The sequence below is a fragment of the Schistocerca serialis genome, chromosome 2, assembly GCF_023864345.2.
Source record: "Schistocerca serialis cubense isolate TAMUIC-IGC-003099 chromosome 2, iqSchSeri2.2, whole genome shotgun sequence".
Lineage (NCBI taxonomy): Eukaryota > Metazoa > Arthropoda > Insecta > Orthoptera > Acrididae > Schistocerca > Schistocerca serialis.
Genome location: NC_064639.1, coordinates 706,309,389 through 706,324,214, shown reverse-complemented (window position 1 = coordinate 706,324,214; position 14,826 = coordinate 706,309,389). Strand labels below are relative to the sequence as shown.

General features: G+C 38.3%; 1 protein-coding gene across 1 annotated transcript in view; it reads left to right on the top strand.

The window, feature by feature from the left end:
• LOC126457864 (uncharacterized) overlaps positions 1–14,333 on the top strand; it is a 33,966-nt gene extending 19,633 nt beyond the window's left edge. Inside the window, exons 3-4 of the mRNA XM_050094511.1 lie at positions 3,107–5,237; positions 14,093–14,333. Of these exons, the coding sequence (XP_049950468.1) occupies positions 3,107–5,165 (2,059 nt within the window). The 3' untranslated portion in view covers positions 5,166–5,237; positions 14,093–14,333. The remainder of the gene's footprint in view (positions 1–3,106; positions 5,238–14,092) is intronic.
• Positions 14,334–14,826: the final 493 nt, after the last annotated feature.

The window sequence follows — 14,826 nt, the reverse complement described above, 5'->3', positions numbered from 1 at the left end:
CCTTGATGACTGCACAACACAAAGCTTTATGCCTCACCTGGGCCTAGCATTGGACTATTGATGACTGAAAACATGTTGCCTTTTTGGATGAGTCTCGTTTTGAATTGTATCAAGCAGGTGAACGTGTACGGTTATGGAGACAAACTCGTGAATCCATATACCCTGCATGTCAGCTAGGTACTGTACAAGCTGTTGGAGGCTCTATAATGGTGTGGTTCGTGTGCAGTTGGAGTGATATGGGACCCCTGGTATGTCTAGATACGACCCTGACAGGTGAAATGTACATAAGCTTTCCATCTGATCACCTGCGTCCATTCATGTCCATCCAGCATTCCGGCGGACTTGGACAATTCCAGGAGGACAGTGTGACATCCCAAAGGTCCTAAATTGCTACAGAGTGGCTCCAGGAACACTCTTCTGAGTTTAAACACTTCTGATGGTCACCAAACTCCACAGACATGATTATTATTGAGCATACCTGGGATGCCTTGCAACATGCTTTTAGAAAGAGATCTCCTCCCCTTGCACTCTTACGGAGTTATGGACAGCACTGCAGAATTCGTGGTGTCAGTTCCCTCCAGCACTACTTCAGACATTAGTAGAGTCCAGGCCACGTGATATTGCAGCACTTCCTCATGCTCGCAGGACCGTACACGATATTAGGCAGGTGTACCAGTTTCTTTGGCTCTTCAGTGTAGCTGACATGTATTGGGTGGGGGTAATGGGAAAGGTGTGGTGTACACATATACACACTATTAGGTGTTTGTACTTTAGAATGCAAAAGTATTATTTGTGTATTCAAAAATGTGTACTTTCACTAGGAAAAGGAAAAAAAGTTAATGAAATATCGTGAATGTAAAATTTAAGTCTTGGCATATTTTGCAAGACCAGTATCTGTATAAAAAATACGGTGGAGAATATAGAAACTCATTTTAATACCAGCACCATTTTCAGAATATACAGTTCGTAGTTAATTAAAATAGCATCAACACAAGAGGCGTGTAATTGAAAAAATGCAAAATCTAGTATAGAATAATGACAATATTATGAAAAGGATAGATGCTACTCACCACACAGTGGATGTAGAGTAGCAGATTGGTGCAACATAAAGAGTATCAAACAAGTAAGTTTTGGGCAAAAAGGGATTCTTCCTAATTAGACAAAGTGCGCGCGTGCACACACACGCGCACACACACGCGCACACACACAAGCACGCGCGCTGCTGCCCCCCCCCCCCCCCCTCCCCCACACGCACACACATATAGTTTGGCTGCTGATGTCAGTCAGTAGTACTGAGGCAGAGGTCAGTAGTGCCTGTGAACTGATAGAGGTTAGACTGATGTTACAAAATGAAATGAAAGGAGCTAATGAAAATTTAATTAGAGCATTGTGTATACACTACCCTGTATTTTGATGTTTTTTAACATACCAGTACCACGACAACAAAATGTGGAAATATTCTTTACCTCAAGAGAAGAGTGTACACATCTAATGTTTGAACATATATGCCTGAATGGCTTCAGAGCTCTGTATGCCATTTTGAATACATGACACTGGAATACACAAATTTCTCATACAGGAACTGTCCTTTTTCTTTGGGAAGTGCCCAGCCCTGAGTGATGTGACCTGTTTATCGTGAAGAATGGAAAAACAAGAGCTGAAAATAAAATAAAAAAAGCCAACAAGGTACAGGAGTTTCTCACATTTCCAGTCAGTGCTCACTTTTGGGCCAACTCACAGATCCTCCAAATATTCCAAGAAGAAAATACACCAAGAGTGTACACCGTGTACACAACTGATAAAATTTCAGTCATTATGAGGGGTAGGCACAAAGTTTCAGTTACGTGACTGTGAAACCTGTTAGTCCTTCTCTACATGTTCATACTTCAGTGCTACACGCTCTTCCCACTGCAGTGGGTGCAGTGCTAAAACACTGGACTCATGTTTGGGAAGATGATGGTTCAAATCCTCATCTGATTACTGGGCATTCCACTGTTTCTCTAAATTGTTTAAGATGGCCAATTTCCTTTCCTATTCACAGCTTTGTCTCTGAGGTTAGTGACCCACCAGTTAAAATCAAGTCGCAACTTTACATACTGTGATAAGCATACAAATATTATACTCGTTCCTCATTCATTTCTTACCTTTCAGGTAACCATTAGATGATGTGTCATTGAGGAAGACAATTGTACACCCATGTTTGAGATTGTTTTATGCTTTAGCTATTTGGTTCATTCTATTTTACATAATTGCCACAAATTTTAACACTTACGGTTTAAAACAAGCAGACTTTTTTTTTCCAAATCGTTCACTTTTAAACAGATGTACAGTCTTAAGTTTTGAGCTGTTTGTGATTCTGAAGGCAACAACACAGGTGATATCAGTGAAGGAGATAATTGTTTATGTGTTTGAAATTTTTTAGGCTTTAGGGAAAAATTTTTGTATTTCTTCTACTTGTATTAATTTTTGATTATATTTGTCTTATATTTTAGTATGGGTATTAAAGACCTTTTCCTTTGGCATGTGTACACTGCTATCATTGTCATCAGATCTTTTCATTGTGTCATTCATTACACTGTTTGTAATTTTACTCATTAAATGAGCTCTTTGTTGTTTTAATTTCTTACGCTTTCAATTTTTATCTACCGCTAGCGTTTCATTGATTCTTCCTCTCCTTTCTTGTACTGCTGTCACTCCCTTACACATGTGGTTACAGGCCACCTGTTTCAGGTGACAGTGAGATGAGTGTGGTGCACTTTTGTTAAACCAATGTGTAATCAGAGCTGCTTCCTAAATTACCACAGCTGAAAAGTTTGTATCAGCATGCTTTCTACAGCCATAGTCTATTTATTTATTTACTTAGAAAAACAACCAGCATCACTCTTCCAACCTCACAAGTGACATGGATTTAGTTTTTTATTCCAAGAGTCTCTTAAATGAAGAAACGTACTGCCTGTATCAGATGAGTCTGTGAACGTACTGTATCTGTTATTGATAGTTTTGTTTCTTGCCTTTGAGAAATTGAATAATACTGCTATTACTGATGTTGTTAGAACTGCATTCATAGTTACTCTTCTGGATGACACCACTCTTTCTCTCCTTTCAGTTCTGCAGTGGGTGATGAGGCCAGCGGATGGACTATATCAGAGGAATTGACACTGCTCTCAGCACTGGAGAAGTATGGGTATGGTGATTGGGAAGCTGTTTCAGAGGCTGTAGCACGTACCCCAGAGGAGTGTCGACAACGGTATGACTCTCGTTATGTCTCGTCTGCTGGACCGTTTTCATGGCTTCATGAAGTCTCCAACTCAGGAAGGCACATCTGTCATCATACAGTGAAGAGGAGCAGTGATCAGCGGAGTAAGGAGGATGATCTAGACAGAGATTTATTTGCTTCCTTCAAAACTGATACTCACCTGCCTTGTTTAGACACTTCTTTAATGCAGAAAAAGCCTAGCTTTGGAAAACTGTTAGTTGAAAGACGAAATTCAGAAGAAAACAGTTTACCACTTTCTTATCATCCTGTGGTATCCAAAAACTTGCTAGGGGACATTACTTTGAAGGGTGAACACATTAGGCAAAACACACAGCATCATCAGCAATTGGCAGTCAGTTCTCCTCCTCCTCCTCCTCCTCCTCCTCCTCCTCCTCCTCCTCTAATAAATGTTGCTGCTTCGTGGAGACAAATGAGTGTTGGACTCAACAGAGGTGGTGATTTGAAAAGACCTGGCAATGAAATGTGTGGGACTGTCAAATGCCATAATGGGCATGTTGTAAATAGCACATTAGGAGATAGCTCAAGGGAGAAGGCAAGTGAAATCCAGCAAATAATCTTTGATGCTAGAAAAGTTGTTGGTGGCAACTCTGTACCAGAATCTCAGAAGCAGTGCTGCATGGAATGGAACCATTCAGTTACCCGAGAGAAATCGTGTTATGTTGGAAGAAAGACGGCTCTGTCTTCTCCTCTGTTGGAGGACGAGTCCTGCATATTGGAAACAGGACACTGGAATTGTAACAGAACACTCACACTTCCCAGTGAAAATACCACATTTATTTGTCATCACTCAGATGTGTCACATGTATTAAATAACAGTGCAACAAATGAACAAATACTAGAAGACCAGCAGCTATCTAGCGGAGAAACACACTATCATTCGTATAAAGAAGAAAAAAATATGTCTTCAGAAGAGTTCTTGGAAGCTTGTGGACACCGCTTGGCTGCTGCAGAAATTTTGCCAGAGTATTTGTCACAATACATGCACACAGTACGTGGTACAGGGAATAAGCGGCTACCCGTTCCTTGTGGCAAAATACAGAAAAAGCCAGGCAAGAAACCACTGCACAGGCTACGACGCCCTCCTCCCAGCTCAATACCTGGATACTCAGCTGCACGATCAGAGTTTGATATAGATTATGACAATCATGCAGAATTAATGACAGTTTGTGTAGCTCACGTTGATTGGTCAGACGATGACTCAGATGCTGACTTGCAGCGTGCACTAACACTGGCAGCTGTCACTGCATACAATAGGCGCCTGTCGAAACGACTTGATGCTCACAAGTTGATAAGAGGCCTTGGTTTAGTTTCATCATCAGGTGGATTAACTTTGGGGCCAGGAAGGTTAGCACCATTTGCACGGCTGCTAGCACCACTTCCAGCCGCGTATCACATCGTGCTGACATCACTGTCACACAGTGTCGACCTCCGCCGACGTATAACGTGCCTGTCCCAGTTACGATCAGAAGCCGGCCTGTGGCGCATATCCCAGTGTGCACTCTACCGGCGACTTGCTCGCAACAGAGAGCTTGCCATTCGAGAAAGACGTGCAGATAGGCAAAGGACAAATCTCACTTCTGGCCCTTCTACAGTCCATCTGGATGGAATACCTGCAGCGCCACGCTCTCGAACTGTTGCAGCTCCACTAGATGTTTCTGCCTTGCCCGGTGCAAATCGCCTGTCACAATCAGAGCGAGAGCTTTGCTCTGTTACCAGAATCCTTCCTCAGGCATACCTTAACTTTCGGCGCATATTGGAAAATGAAAGTCGTCGCTGTGGTGGTTCCTTGAAACTAGCCCAAGCAAGGCAGCTTATAAAGATAGATGTCAACAAAACTCGGAAGCTGTACGATTTCCTTATTCAGCAGGGTGTGTTTCAGCAAGCATGATACGTGGCTGTTTTGATTTGCAGGGTCATAAATGTGTACTCTGAGACACTTCTGTGTTGTGAGTGGAGATAGGTGAGTTGCTGTGCAGTACGTTTATGATTTGATACAAATACATGGCTTTTACTCATTGTTGTATTTATTTTATCGAATGATAAGTGTTCTGGTGATACTTGTGTACTAGCATGTAACACTTATTACCTACCAGATCTGCTGCTTGTCATTACCATTTGTACAAGGTGCTTGGAATTTTTTAATCGTAGTACCCCTTTTGCTCGTTTACTATGTGCCCATAATTTGTTGGTGTGCTTGTGAATTTGAGAAATACATGAAACAGTAAAAATAGATTAAAATAGTCTTCTGAACCGGAAACCTCGATGTTTCACAGGCGAATGCTGTACAGACTGAGTTCGGCACGAGTGCTAGTTGTGCAAGGTGTGCAGGAAAGCTTTCTAATGTTTGGAAAAATAGGAGAGAGAGGTACTTCTAGAAGACAGCTGTTAGGCCAGGTTATGAGTTGTACTTGGACAGCTTAGTCAGTAGAGCATCTGCCTGCAAAAGCAAATGTTCTGGGTTCAAGTCATGGTCCATCACACAATTTTAATCTGCCAGGAAGTTTCAGACCAGTTCACGCACTCAGCTGCAGAGTGAAAATTGTTCTGCCAATAGGAATATTTTTAAAATTTGTAGTAATGTTCAACACATTAGTGATAACACATTGTGACAAAGTAAATAGCATTAACTCATGTTTGTCAGATTACTTTGTGTTTGGTTGCTATCATTTTATTCGTGAATTGCAGGTTGTGGAAAACTTAGCAACAAATGACACTTTTTCGCAGTTTGCAGTGACTTGAGATTATATAGTATTTTTGAGCTGTTTCTGCAAACCACCAAGTAATTTACATTGAGAAGCCATTATAATTACTTTGGATGTGAACAGCAGGTTTGTTGGCATATAACCTAATTGTAGATTAGTTACATGTAATTCAGCATTTACAGTATTTTTGTTTGTCTAACCAATGATTTTCAGGATTTCAGTGAAAGGTCTGGTGTTCAGTTTCCATTATTGACCAGCACTTTATGAACTTTTAGAAAAATTGTGTTTCTTGCTGTGTCACGATCATATATTGTGCTGCATTGATAATATATTGGTCTCGTTCTAAAGCACATATGGATCAAAATCTTAAAGTTCAGGGAAGTGTGGGGTTAATCCAGTCTGGATTTCACTTTATCCATTTATTTTAAATAAAAAAAGGTGCCCATGCTACCTTAACACATATTAATTATGTGTAAATAGAAAAAATTACGAATGTTGCTATAGACATTCCCTCCTGTCTCAATGTCTCAGTAATCTTGTCACATTATTTTAATTAATCTCTGGTTTATTTTATTGCCTCAGTTGAATTTAGTAGGAGTGTTAAGTGAGAGAACTGCTGTACATTTGCTGGTATGCAGTGGATTTAAGTTTTTTTTACAGGAGCGATTTAGTATGGAGATTACTGTGGAATTTTATTTTATTTACACATCTAGTTCCATAGGACCAAATTGAGGAGCAAATCTTCAAGGTCATGGGATGTATCAGTACATGAAGTGACAACATAGAAGTAACAACATATAAAAGTAAAATGTTTATGAACACAAAGAAAGTCGAGCCATAAATTTAAGTAAAGACAATCAACAATATAACATAAAAATCAGCTTAATTTTTCAATGAACTTCCCGACAGAATAGGAGTAAACCATGAGGGAATTTCAGTTTAGATTTGAAAGCGCGTGGATTACTGCTAAGATTTTTGAATTCTTGTGATAGCTTATTGAAAATGGGTGCAACAGTATACTGCACACCTTCTGCACAAGACTTATGGAAGTCCGATCCAAATGCAGGTTGGATTCCTGCCAAGTATTAACTGAGTGAAAGGTGTAATTCTTGGGAATAAGCTGGTATTGTTAATAAGAAACGACAGTAAAGAATATATATATATATATATTGAGAGGCCAATGTCAAGACACCCAGAGTAGTGAACGGAGATCGACAAAAGGCTTGTGAACTTACACCACTTTGTGCCTGAACCACCCATTTCTGAGCCAAAAATATCGTTTTAGAATGGGAAGAGTTACCCCAAAATATAATACCATATGACATAAGCGAATGAAAATAAGCAAAGTAGACTAATTTTCATGTTGAACAATCACTTACTTTAGATACCATTCGAATAGTAAAAGCGGCAGCTTTAAGTCTTTGAACAAGATCCTGAATGTGAACTTTCCACTACAGTTTACTATCTATCCGAATACCTAGAAATTTGAACTGTTCAGTTTCACTAATTATATGCTCATTCTGTGAAATTAAAATGTTGGATTTTGTTGAATTGTGTATTAGTAACTGTAACAACTGAGTCTTACTGTGATTTAGTGTTAGTTTATTTTCTAAAAGCCATGAACTTTCGTCATGAATTGCACTGTTTGAAATGGGGCCAATATTGCACACAACATCAACTACTACCTAGCTGTCATCAGCAAACAGAAATATTTTAGAGTTACCCGTAATACTAGAGGGCATATCATTTATATAAATAAGGAACAGGAGTGGCCCCAACACTGATCCCTGGGACACTGCCCATTTGACTGTACCCCATTCAGACCCCACATCACAACCATTCTCAACACTGTGAATAATGACCTTTTTCTGTCTGTTGTTAAAGTAAGAGGTAAACCAATTGTGAGCTGCTCCCCACATTCTGTGATGCTCCAACTTCTGGAGCAGTATTTTATGAGGCTCTTCCTGATTTTTGTTATGCTGTACACGACTAGGAAGGGAAGATTTCACTAACTCTTGAGTCAAGTGAAGAGGAACCTTAAGCAGCTGGTGATTAAGGAAAGTGCAACAGGCTTTTTATGTAATGAGAAAACCCAGAATTGAGAAAAGTTTAAGAAAAAAGAAAGTTCTGCTAAGTGACAGCTGTGGATGTCTTGTAGGTTGTCAGATGCAATTAATGTTGAGAGAGATGAGTACCATTTCACTAGTATATGCAAACTTAATATAGGGTTGTTTGTGGGAGGAGACCAGACAGCGAGGTCATTAGTTAAACTTAGTATAAGGTTCAGTTAGATAGTATAGGATACTAGCTTAGCATCCGCTGCTTTGCTAGCATGGAGTGTATGGTCTGCATAATTTTTTTTCTTTCATTGAATTTTTATGTTGTTCATAATTAGTAACACCTTAACTTTTGATGTTAATTAAAGGCCATAGAAACATGGTCTTTCCTTAATGTACTGCTGACCAAAAAGTAATTCTGGTACCTGACGTCTAAGGTTTTTGTTAACCACGCCTTTTGCATTCTTGTGGTGATATTTCACAGAAACTTTCATTCCCTAAGATGTATTTGTTTATATGTAACTGAGAAGTGAAATACAAGGTTACAAAGATTCAGCTTTAAATTTTTTTTAAATTAAGGAAATATTTTCTTGAAAAATGTCATCCTCTATTTCACCCCCTTAGGGGTTGAATTTATAAAAGCAGGCAAACTGAGGTATCCGACCTGGGTGGCAATTTCGGAAAGGGAGGGTTGCCAAATTCATATTTTTGAGGAGAAAAACCTGTTTCACAAAGTGCCTAGCATCCAGCGTTCATTGGTCTATCGATTATTTGTATGATTTTGGAATGCATCCTTGTTGGTTTTTGAACACATTCTAAGTTGATTTCTGAATGAATCATAAGTTGATTTTTGAATATGTGCATAGTGTACGCGATGTCTCTGTCAGGGGAATCCTCATCGCATCTAGAAGTAAACTTTCCCACTGACAAAAGAGGATGTGGCTATATAAGCTGAGCGGAGTAAAGCTGAATGGATGAATGTCAGTTGCTGTTTATGTGGTCGATTGGGATTCCGAATGATCAGCATTGTTATAATTACTAGTGAAATCCATAGATTCGCAATACCAGAGTGGAAATAAACAACTAACAGGAAAGAAAGTTTACGTATTATCTTCTCAGTGTATCCAAGAAAATGGAATTTTGACAATTTTTGGCCAGATCCCTACACTAGTAAGGGCCAGTTGTACAGTCCCCAGCTAGCAGCCACGTATGGTCTATGCTGGAAGTAGCATGGATAACGCATTGTACGAACATGTAACAACACCTAACCGGAGAATAATTGCGGCATAACTAAACTGGTGTCCTGGCAGGATTAGTGATGTTAACTGTCGAATAAGTTTTGACAATGGCAGGAATAGTTACAGAATTAGTGATGACAAGATTGTTTGTTACAACAGGAAAGGAGAAGAAACAGGGACATCACACAAATTGTGGAAGAATATGAAGATCCCTAAATTATATAAAAATTTTGTACTACTACTTTTTGACCTCATGTGTGCGAAACTGGAGCGTATGAATGATATGTGAACCTATTTCCTAACATAAAATTTTTTTCTTGTAGTAGGCCTAATAGGCATTGGATATTGGTACTTCCTGAATTATATTGTCGTGTTATAAAAATGACCATTTGTGTAAAAACAGTCTCGTTTATTTGGTGTATGTTACAATTACTGCAATATTAGAAAGGTCTATTTTGTTTTACCTAGCAGACAGTGACAAAGTAGACGTAATTAGCTTGAGAAACCAAACCAGGCTTTGGTACTATTTGTATTCTGATTTTTCATGTAGCAAAACGTTTGACGAACTTTGATGTGGTATGCTAGAGTATGTATATTAATTTAAACCATTTACTTTTCCTGTTTGCATGTTCGCACTACTTAATGGTGATGTTGCTATTGGCTGCCTTACATTTCGTGTGCTATGCTCTGAATATTCGTTGTCATTGGCTGGCAAGATTACGAGACATGAGCAATCACTGGCTTACAAAAGCACATTGCAATCTCGATTTCAGTGCTTTGGAAAGTAATATGTGGTGTTTGGTGGAATTCAAATTTATACAGTTCTGAGGGAAATATATACTGTCACTTAATACGGAAAAAGTGTGTTTCCACCAGGGAGAAAGTGTATTTTTAACAGGGAAAAATCCGGCAGTTCCTTTTCCTTGTCCATGTATACACCTTAAGAAACAATGAAGTACTTTTTTATGTTTAACCAAGTAGCTGTATACTAGTTTTCAAAGATTAGGCTTTAAAATGCTTTCATGATGAAATATTTTCATAAAACTCTTCACTCCAATAGGGGTTGAATTTCCAAAATCAATGAAACAGACGTTTTTTTTATTTGTTACTGAGAAGTCAGATACCAATTTCAGAGCCTTAAAATATTTTAGTAGTTCTGTGATAATGATTTATTTTTTAAAAAAAATCCACCTTTTATTTCACTCCCATAGGGGTTAAATTTACAAAAATGCTGAAACATGTATTTCTAATTTCTGACCAAGAAACAATATACCAATTTTCATAGGTCTAGCTTCAAAATTGCCTTAATAATAACATATTTCCAAAAACCCTTCCATCCCCTATTTGACCCTTTAGGGGTGGAATTTCGAAAAACACCATGTTAAATGATACCTACAGTAGATCAACACTCTCTCAAAATTTCTATCTTTAGTGGTTCGGACCAGATGGTGATAAGATATAAGATTGAATCAGGTTCTTCTGCATTAGAAAATAGTGAAGGTGGTCTTATGTTATGAAATACAGTGAAATAGATTTTATATTTCTAAATAATAAGCTGAAGATTTTTTAAACATTTGCTTAAAACTGGCATCACACTTTCTTGTTTGAGTTATATGCTGTGTAACTTTCGTACTGAAAAGACTACAAACATTAAGAAAACGTCAAACATTAATTCTCTGCCAAGTTTTTACGCTGCAGGTTCCTGGATCAAGCCAACATTTTATCTTTCACATGTTTTATTTGGCCATCCAAGTGACAGTGCCTGCCATAGTGGCTCACATGTCAGGTTCTCATTTTAAAGAATGTTAGAATCCCACAGTAACTCCTATACTAAAATAACCCCCCTGCTCTTATAAGTGACACACCACAACAATGAGCAGGCAAAGAAAGCTTCTTAGATTTGTAACAACAGTATGATGGCATAATAAATCGCTGAAACTAGTAGCCAAATAAAATAACAATTAGACAGCTGAAAGGTGTTCGATTTGAGATTCTGTAATGCACAGCCGAGTCCCACAACCATGTCTGAAAAAATGGGCATAGAGAGCACGTCTTTTGTTCGGTTGCAACGGCATCATGACTGCCTTGCATCAAAAGTGCTTTGAAGCAAGGTAATGTACGGTTGGGAAGGAAGATAATGCACGTTGGGAGTGGCTGTGGTTGTGACAGATGGCCTACAGTGAGCTGATAGTCTGTAATGTTGGTGGATGGAGTACTACAGGATGTCTGGTGGGCTGGTTCAGCATAGTAATCAGTGTAATGGGTGTTTCTAGATTCACACATGGTGCGAATCCTCTTGCGATGACTAGAAGAGATTGGATCTTCTCAGTGTGACTTAGGGTGATTGCCACTGCTAAAACAGACTGCAGAGGATTGCCAATGTTTCATTAAAACCTGCAGCTGCAGAGAAAAGTAAATGATAAGATACAGATCCAAGCTTCCTTATGTATTGTAGGTCTTGGAAAACCAAAGGAAAGGAATAGTGAGTCTTTGTTTGCTTGGATACACACTATCCAACTTGTGACAGTCTTTGAGAGAGGTTAGAGCTTTGCAAGTAGAAAACAGAAATCACAGATTAAAATTAAAAAAAAAAGTAGTACATAGTAAGGACATGGTCAGGGAGAGCTCCCATTATCTCCATTAAATGGGAGAATAAGTATTACTGACATGAGCAATCACTGGCTTACAAAAGCGCATTTCCTGTTGTGGACAAGACATATCAAAACTGCTTGTTACATAATTTCTTACAGAGTGAATTTTTAAGGAAACGACAGAAAATGGAGTACTGAAGATTAATGGAAGAAAAATAGAGGTAAAAATTTAAGTCTGAAGTGGAAAGATTCAAATGGTAATTATAAAATGTCACATGGGAGAGCAGAGATTTGTGTTTCCTGAATAAGCAACATACTTGATAACTTGTTTTCGACTAGGTCCTTTTGCAGACAAATTTTGGTACTCATTTGTGACATTTCTACACAGTATGAGGAAAATATGATCATAACTACAGGTCCATACGATAGATACCTATCGGAAATGTTTGCAAGGCAAACTAGGCTTCTTTGAGCACAGCACACTAACATACTCGCAATTTAATGTTAAGCTTTTTAGGTGATCAGGTACTATAGTCAGTCATGGATGCAAATTTGAAAAGCATTGGTTAAAAAGTGTACTCATGAGAGTTAAGGAATGCCATTGACTGTTCTGGTTTATGTAGACTACAATTGCTCAGTAAATGAAAACTGTATGGAATGAGGGATAAAGCACTCAAGTTTTCATCTTCATCATCTACATACACACTTTGCAAAGCACTGCGAAGAACATGGCAAAGAGCACTTACCTTTGTATCGCATATTAGGTTTTCTTCCTGTTCCATTCACATATGGAGGATAAGGAGTTGGGTTAAATGCTGTATATGCACTGTAGGTAGTATGATATTGTCTTCATAGTCCTTACGGTAGACACACAGGAGGCTGTAGTATATTCATAGATTCTTTACTTAATATTGGTTGTTGAAACTTTTTACATAGGCTTTTGTGCAATAATTGGCATCTTCTTTTAGCATCTACCAGCTCAGGTTTTCCAACCCTCCCATAATGTTGTCCCCCCGTTTGTCGAACTAACTTGTGGTGTCCTCCTCTGTTTATGTTCAGTATCCCCATTAGCACTTGAGAAATATTTCTGGGTAATACCAGCAGCAGCAGCGTCTCCAGGAATTACTGCTATGGCATAGTACATAGATTCCATAAGCTTCATGTAAGCCACATCAGCAGTAAGATTTTAGTTTAGAAAATTCTTTTTCTACGTACTAGCACATGGCTGATATTTCTTGGCAAGACAACTAGCAATCATATGATCACATGAAATTAGCACTGCCTTTTTGTTCAGTCAATCCATTATTGAAATCTTACATTATACTCACAGTGTCTCAAGTGACTGTTCGAAAACAACAGAATGGAAAAGATAGGTGGGCTGCTGATCATGTGTTTACAGAAAAATATTTGAATGTGTAGATTGAATGCATCTCAGCTACCTAAGATTCAGTTTTACTACCTTTATATTTAGGTTAAAGGTATTAATTACATTGTGGGTTACTTCTTTTCCTTTTACAAAACAATTTTCTTCTGTAACGATTTACAGTTGAGAAAGACAGTACAGGGTGTTTATAAGTGAATATTGGGGTTTTAAATACTTTATAATATTTACTATATTAAACTTAGTTGTAAATGATATATCAAATGAAAGGACGACTCACAGTTTTACCAAGAACCTTACAAATGTTCAATGTGAGCACCATTTGTCACACAGTACACATCAAGTCCATAGCAGAGTTCTTCCCAAATGTTGATAAGTGTGTCTTCAGTGATTGTAGCAACAGCTGCTTCAGTCCGGTTTCTTAATTCAGGGAGGTCTGTTGGTAGCAGGGGCATGCACACACAATCCACGATGAAGCCCCAAAAGAAAAAATCGCTTGGCGTTAGGTCGGGTGAACGTGGAGGCCATGCAAAGTAAGCCCTGATGTTGGGCCACTTCCAGCCTATCCAGCACTTGTGTTCAGTGAAGTTTGGATTGCAGCGGAAAAATTGCGTGCTGCACATGCACACTGGTGCCAAACACAACTGTTTGAGTTGCTCTTTCATTTGACATATCATTTATAACTGTAAGTTTAATGCAAAAAATATTATAAAGCGTTAAAACCCCGATATTCATTTATAAACACCCTGTATGTTGCTTAGTATAATTTAATGAGGATATAAAGATAAATATATTTTACATTTTTCATATCATGGCATTAATTGGTTTGTTCCATGTGATTTGCAGAATTCGAAAAGCTCCTGATTGAAGGTGGATGTTTGGTTGGGCATTCCAATTAAACTGCGGAAGACAGCAGCCAGTTATTGCAACTAAAATTCCTGTTCATTATTTGTTAAAATTGATTGTCATAGCTTCATTTCCTGTCTAAAAGTACAAAACTTTTTATGTCTCTTAATTGTTTTTGTACTGAACAAAATTGTGTCACAATTATTTTTCAATATTGTGAATAAATGTGCTTTTTTAGTGAGTGGTTTGTGATTAAAATAATCATTCCTGACATATTTTTGTAATATACCCATAATATTCTAGTAAGTGCTACACCTGAATAATGATGCTGTCTGATTTAATTGGTCTTCGCAAGTGTTAATGCAGTTTGCTACATGTAAAAGCAACAGTGAATAGTCCATAATTTTCAAATTCTGACATCAAAACAAACTCTGCAGTAAGGTTCAGAACATAAAAGAAAACTAGCTAATAACACCAACAATAAGTGTTTACAGAAAACACTTTGAAAAGATTATCCTAGCGGACCTGTGCTCCATGTGCTTGCATCAGTTCAGAAACATCACTATCAAAAGATAAAATCGAGTCCCACAGCCTTTTCCTCAAATGCTGCCTAAACCATGATATTCCCCCACCCTCCCCCAATCCCTCCTCCCCCAGCCAAACCATAAAAATTTTCCTCTTTCCTTCTTTCACAATGACCTTCAAATTGTCAGATTGTGTCAATGCCTATCCCT